Source organism: Phascolarctos cinereus, unplaced genomic scaffold, assembly GCF_003287225.1.
Source record: "Phascolarctos cinereus isolate Bilbo 61053 unplaced genomic scaffold, phaCin_HiC Scaffold_5;HRSCAF=322, whole genome shotgun sequence".
In the NCBI taxonomy this organism is placed as follows: domain Eukaryota; kingdom Metazoa; phylum Chordata; class Mammalia; order Diprotodontia; family Phascolarctidae; genus Phascolarctos; species Phascolarctos cinereus.
Window position 1 is genome coordinate 465,794,443 of NW_027555958.1, and position 6,830 is coordinate 465,801,272.

At 42.7% G+C, this 6,830-nt stretch overlaps 1 protein-coding gene across 2 annotated transcripts in view; it reads left to right on the forward strand.

The window, feature by feature from the left end:
* The window catches only part of CACHD1 (cache domain containing 1), a 244,897-nt gene extending 240,266 nt beyond the window's left edge, over window positions 1–4,631 (forward strand). For both annotated transcript variants that reach the window (XM_020993119.2, XM_020993120.2), the window contains exon 27: window positions 2,828–4,631. In XM_020993119.2, coding sequence (XP_020848778.1) covers window positions 2,828–3,066 — 239 coding nt within the window. In that variant the 3' untranslated portion in view covers window positions 3,067–4,631. The remainder of the gene's footprint in view (window positions 1–2,827) is intronic.
* The last annotated feature ends 2,199 nt before the right edge of the window (window positions 4,632–6,830 follow it).

Genomic DNA, 6,830 nt, shown 5'->3' on the forward strand with positions numbered 1-6,830 from the left:
CCTAACTTTCCTATTAATGTTGAAGGTACCACCATCATCCACCCAACCTAGATATCTTCCTGAATTCTTCACTCTCACCACCCCCCATATCCAATCAATGTCAGCTCTTGTCACTTCTGCCTTTATAGCATCCCTCAAATACTCCCCCTTTTCTCCTGTGACACTGCTGCCTCCCTGGTTTATGCCCTCATCACCTCAAGTCTGACCTATTGCAATGGCTGCTGGGTGGTCATCCTTCACTCAGCCGCCATCTTGCTCTTCCCAAAGCACAAGGCTGATGACACCCCCTCTATGCAGTAAACTCCTGAGACTCCCTATTATCATCACCTCCAGGATCGAACACAAAATCCTCTGCTTTGCTTTCAAAGCCCTTTACGAGCCTGGCTTTCCAGTCTTCTTAGACCTTACTCAGCCCCACGGCCTCTGGGACTCAGCAACACTGGCCTCCTTGCTGTTCCCTACACAGGACACTCCTTCTTCTTACTTTGGAGCATTTGGCCCAGCTGGCCCCCAAGCCTCCTTGGCTCAGCGTCCAGGCTTCCCTGGCCTCCTTTGGGACTCCACTGAAGGCCCTTCTTGTGCAAGAAGCCTTCTCAGTCTTCCTTGAGAGTGTCTTCCCACTGAGTTATATAATTGTTTGCATGGTGTCTTCCCCATTAGATGGGAATCTTCTTGAGAGCAGGGAATTTTCTGCCTTTCTTTATATCCCTGGCGCATAGCACATAGTAGGAGTTTAATAAATGTTTATTGACTGTGAACACAAAGACAAAAATAAACAGTTTCTGCCCTCACCGAGTTGACATTATACTGGGGAAAACAACATGTCCATCAGCCTTGGGCTTTGGCCATTCGGTCCAGCCCCTTCCTTATGCAGATGAAGAAACCGATCCCCAAAGAGGCTGTGGTTTGCCTATGGTTACCGAATGTGAAAGTGGCAGAACTAGGATTAGAACCCGGCTCCAGTGACTCTATGTTGCGCATTCTTCCCACAAATCAATACAAAACGAAAATGAAGAATTGGGGGGTGGGGAGCACAAGGAGAATGTGGCCCTGGCAGGGAACAAGGAATTCCAGGAGGGGGAGGGAGGGGGAGAAAGCCTCGCAGGCATGGATACAGCCGGGTATGTGCCAGGGGCAGAGGAGGTTGGCTATGGTGTCAGGATGGGGAGAACAGCAAGGACCCCAGCTTGGCTGAGATGTAAAGTTAGCACGCAAGGGAGCGTCAAATGAAATTGCTCCAAAGCCAGAGTGGGAAGGGGTTCCATGCCAAAATGAATTCATGTGGTTCTTACAAGCAAAAGGGAATCACTAAAATTCTTTGGAGGCAACTGGATGGCTCAGTAGATATAGAGCTGGGCCTGGAGTCAGGAAGAAAGACCTGAATTCAAATCCAGCTTCAAATACTTATTAACTATGTGACCCTGGGCAAGTCATTTAACCCTGTTTACCTCAGTTTCCTCATTTGTAAAATGAGCTAGAGAAGGAAATGGCAAACCACGCCAGTGTCTCTGCCAAGAAAATCCCAAATGAGGTCATGGAGAGTTGGACACGACTGAAACAACTGAACAACAACAAAACTTCTTAAGAAAGAGAGTGACGTGGTCAGGTCTGTGCTTGAGGGTTATCACTTTGGTAGCTGTGGGGAGCGTGCATTGAAGAAGGGAGAACCTGGAGGCAAAGAGACCAATTAGGAAGCTCTTGTAGTAACAGAAATGAGAGGTCCTGAGGACCTGAGTCATGGTGCTAGGCAAGTAAATGGAGAAGAGACAGCTATGAAAGGTGCCAGGAAGGTGGAATCAGTAACACCCTCATGGGATGTAGGGATGGGAGGGGAGGGGAGGAGTGAGAGCAAAGAGTGGAAAATGACTCCGAGGTTGCAAACTTGGACAATTGAAGGAACTGTGGTGCCCCGGACAAAAATAGGTACATTAATTATGAGAGGGGGCTTGGGGAAAACATGAGTGCCACTTTGGGCGTTCTGGGTTGGAGATGCCCCGGGACATCCAACTGGAATTGTCTAGCAGGCAATTGATGATGCAGAGCTGGAGCTCTGGAGAGAGATGAGAGCTAGACAGAAACAACCTGGTTCATTTCTATATAAAAAGAAGTAGAAGAGGGAGGTGATTTTGTTTCCTTTCACATTCTCAGTGTGCGCACGTGGGGCTTTCTGTACCTACATACACCTATCTATGTACTTAGAGTTGCTGCAACATCCCCTTCCAGTCAGCCGTAGCTACTAACAACTAACAACACAACAACCATAATAATACTAGCCAGCATCTAGATAGCACTTCAAGGTTTGCAAAGTGTTGTAAACATATTAATTAATGCGATCCTCCCAGCAACCCTGTGAGGCAGATGTTCTTATTATCTTCATTTTACAAATTATGGAAATAGAGTTAGATAGAAGTTATATGACTTGTCCATATTTGAAGCAGAATTTGAATTCGGTTCCAGTCCCACACTCTAGGCACCACTTGGTTGCCTAGAAAAGAATGTTTCTATACCAAAAACCTTTGCCACTCCAAATGGTTCAATGTCTCCCACAGAATATAAGCTTCTATTTCACTTTGTTTCTTTCCTTAGTACCTAGCAGTCGATTAATCAATAAATGTTTATTAAGCACCTACTATGTGCCAGGTACTGTGCTAAGGCTAGGGATATAAAAAGAGGCAAAAGACAGTCCCTGCCCTCAAGAAGCTTACAATCTAACCTAATCTAGGACAATTTCCAGCACATAGAAGGTGCTTAGTAAATGCCTGTTCATTGCTTGATTGAGATGGGAACCGCCCTCCAAGCCTCTAATTTCTTTTTACTTCTTCTCCAGGTTATAGCACTATGAGTCCCCAAGAAGATAGTGAAAATCCTCCAGGCAACAATGACCCGTTGTCAGCCGGGGTCGATGTTGGAAACCATGATGAGGATTTAGATCTGGACACGCCTCCCCAGACTGCAGCCCTGTTAAGCCACAAGTTCCACCACTACCGACTACACCACCCTACCCTCCATCACAACCACCACTTACAGGCCGCGGTGACAGTACATACTGTGGATGCAGAATGCTGACAACCTCATCTTCCCCTTGAAGAGAAGAGAAGACGGAAGAGAAACTGGAGAGAGGGGCTGGGGTGGAGGTGGGCTGTGGAAGATGGAAATTCATGTTGAAGAGACAACTGGTGTCTGGGTGTTGCTAGGAGTGGCCAAACTCATTTCCTGCTTGTTTTAAAATGGTTAAGAACAACAAATTACATTTAGGAGAATGTAAGGCTGGCTTGGAAATGGAGGGGAAATAAAGTCTGATTAATGGACCTGCCATAACATGAACAAAATGGGAGAGAAGGCAGATCTCCAAACACAGGGATGAAACTTTCAAAGCCCTCATCGAGCGGAGCCAGAGGAATGTGTCGAGGAGCCAGGGCCATGCAGCTTTCCTTAACTGGAAGAGTATGAATCCACTAGAGCTGGGACCCAGGAAGGTGAGATGTCCAGCTGTCACATACAGCCATTTAGATTTGCTTGTTTATTTCCCAAGATTCTACTTGGCTGCTAAAAGATCCATTGAACTGGCGTTTGCAATATGGGACCCACAAGGATAAGGTTGAAACAATGCATCTCAAAATTTCTAAGTAAAGGATTATTTTTCTACTATTTATTGAATTTACAAACATTCATAAACTTTGGGAGGGGCAAGGAGAGAGGGAGAAGACTTGGACACAATTATCCACAAACATAATTGCTGTTTTTTGTGTGACAGTGAAGTGCTTCTTTTCTCAAGGCAATCTCTTGCTCACTTAGCTGATACACTCCCACTGCCCCACTCTGCAAAGTGGGAAAATGAAGAAATCCTTCGGACTTGTTTACATGCATATTCATCATGAAATCATTTTGCAAGAGCGGACATGATGTGTTGTAATACAGTATTCTTTCTGTGTGTTTGGTGGGCATAGGCGGGGCAAAAGCATATCAGAAGCATCATCTAGAGAAGCCTGGGCATCTCCTTTGGAACTCTCCAAACTCAACTTTTCCCCAGGTTGCTGACCCCACCCCAGAGATCCAAGTACCACCCTGTAAGCCTCTTCAGCAAGGGAAGCAAAGGCTTCATCTCGTGGCTGATCACCAGGAGACCCATAAATGAAAATCACATCCTGTTTTGATTCAGAGGCTATTGGCTATACCAGCAGAGAATAAAGCAATGTGCTGTAAAATTCTGCTCCTTATAAAAGATTTCATTTGAAATCTTAATTAGAAGCTGCTGCCAATTACCTGGAACTTAACACTACTTTGAGATTCGTACAGGGATTAATCAGATCTGTCTAATACAACATGGAACATCACAACTGAAAATTAATGTTCTAATAACAGTGTTGTATTTTAAATTCACATTTGGTGATTCAGCTATGTTACAGAAACAGTTGCACAGTGCATATGGTAAATCTCCATTTATATGTAGGGTTTTGTTTTTTTTTTAAAGTCACAGAATACTGTTTTAATGATAGGGTACTTAATACTGTATAATGTAAAATGTGGTTTTTAAGGAGTGCAGTCGATAACTATATGTGTGCTATCCAGAAGCCCCTTTATACTGTGTATAAAATTGCAGTCTCTAGTGAAATAAACTGTATATAAAGTCAGGTTTAGTAGATTGCTCTTGATTCTGTAGTGTGATTTGTTAACTCAGCCCCTGGTAGTTGGAGACAAATTACATCATCTTTTTAAATTTACCATTTCACAAAGGAACTCCAAAGGTGTTACCCTTGGGCCAGTTTTGGGCCTTCTGATTTTGAAATGATGACTAGTCTTCAGAATACAGTGAGAGGAAAGTTTAAAACTCATATTAAAAATGTGTATCCATAGCCTGTTCTGCTTAGCTAATTCAGTATCATTTAAATAAAAGCTGGGATTCTCTCCCGGCCAAGGAGACAGTTGGCAAGTCCCCCAATTCTTGCCCCCACCACTACCACCAGTTCTACCCCATACCCTTTTCTAAAGCTGGGCTCCTAGTGGAATTGGAAAATATTCCCTCAAGGATGGGAATCTTAGGTTTTCAAAAGAAAAGAATCACTGAGACTAAAGTATTAAAAACATCCAAAGACTAGACCAGAAAGGAATTTATAGTTGTTGAGGTAAGAGTCACCTCTTCTTCACTTTGGAGGAAAGGAATTTAAATGTTTATAACCATATGCTCAATGCCTTGTGAATCATGGCACATCATGGAGAAATGCGATGGAAACAAAATGGAGCTGAGGACAAATACTGGCTTGCCTGTCACCCAGCAAAATGAAGGTGGGTGAGTTATATGATAAGAGTAAAGGAGAACAGATGGACAACCCAACTGTTGTACTGGCACCCAGGAATTGTTTTTTAAGTCCTGAAGGAAGATACTCAGCATGCCAGCTCCTGTCCCTCATCCTCATGCCAGATTTAGGAAGAAATATTCAAGAATCCCCCAGAATGAGGAGCCATGGATAGGTTGTGACCTGTACCCACATAGACAATACCAATAAATCTACATGATAGAGATCACAGAGTCAGCAGTTGATTTACACTGGGTTAAGAAAAAGGAAGATGAAATTAATTTTCTAAGGGGGTGGGATATGAGGGAATCCCACAAAATCTTCCAACTTTTTATGTACTAACACAGGCAGGAGAATTTATTAAAAGTCAGCCAATTGGCATTTATTAAACACTACATGCAAGATGTTGTGCTAAGTGCTAGGGGTACAAAGAAAGACCCCAAAAAAGTGGTTTCTATCCTCAAGGATCTCACATTCTAATGAGGGAGACAGCAGTCAAACATTTATTAAATACCTATGTGCTAAGCAGTAGCAACACAAAATTAAAAGACCATCTTACTCTCAATGATCTCACCATGTAACGTATAAGATACACACAGAGTAGATGGGGAAAGCACATGTCAGAGAAGAAAGCACAAGCAACTAGGAGTGGAGGAGGTTGAGAAAGCCCCCTGCTTAGAAAGTAGAGCATGAACTGGATCTTGAGAAAACTCATGGAAGTGACAATGACAGAAAAGCATAAAATATCAGTTTATTAACTTAAAAAGAGAGATCTCCATAAACAATTTCACAACAGTTTTGACGGAAATGAACAACAGAGAAGATAACCATTGCATACACTGAGAGATGAATGTATCAGTTCAACATCAGGGAAAAAAAAATTTCTAACACTTAGATCTGCTCCAGAGTTCAAAGGGACACTTTGGAGGTTGTGAGCTCCCTGTCATTTGCTGTCAGATGTTCAGATGTACAGGGCTCTTCCAGAAGGAATTCAAATTCAGGAATAGGCTTAAAATCAAGGAAATATAAATGAGAACAGGTTTGAGGTACTACTGGACGCCCACCAAATTGGCCAAAAAAAAAAAAGATGAAATTCCATGTTGGTGCAGCTGTGGGAAAGCGGGTACACTATTATGTTGCTGGTAGAACTGTAAATTGAAGCAATCCCTTTGGAGCCCAATCTGTTAATCCATTAGAAAAGTAATAGAAGCCAGTACCACCCTTTTACTCTGATTCTCCCTTCTTGGACTAATGTAATTAAAAGAATGAATGAAAAGTCATTTGTTACAGTGATTACATGTAATAGCATGTCATAAAATATAAGAGATTCCTGTACAAACATCTTTGTAGTGGAACACTAGAGACAACCCTTGCATCGGTCACTGGGAAACATCTAGATAAGCAACAACAACAATATAACCTGATATTGTTGTACTGGAAATTATTAAAGAAATGGATTCTTGAACTCAGCCAATGACTACCGAGAGGCTTCATCAATAACAGGCCATGCCAGACTAAGTTTCTTTCTTTTTTAGA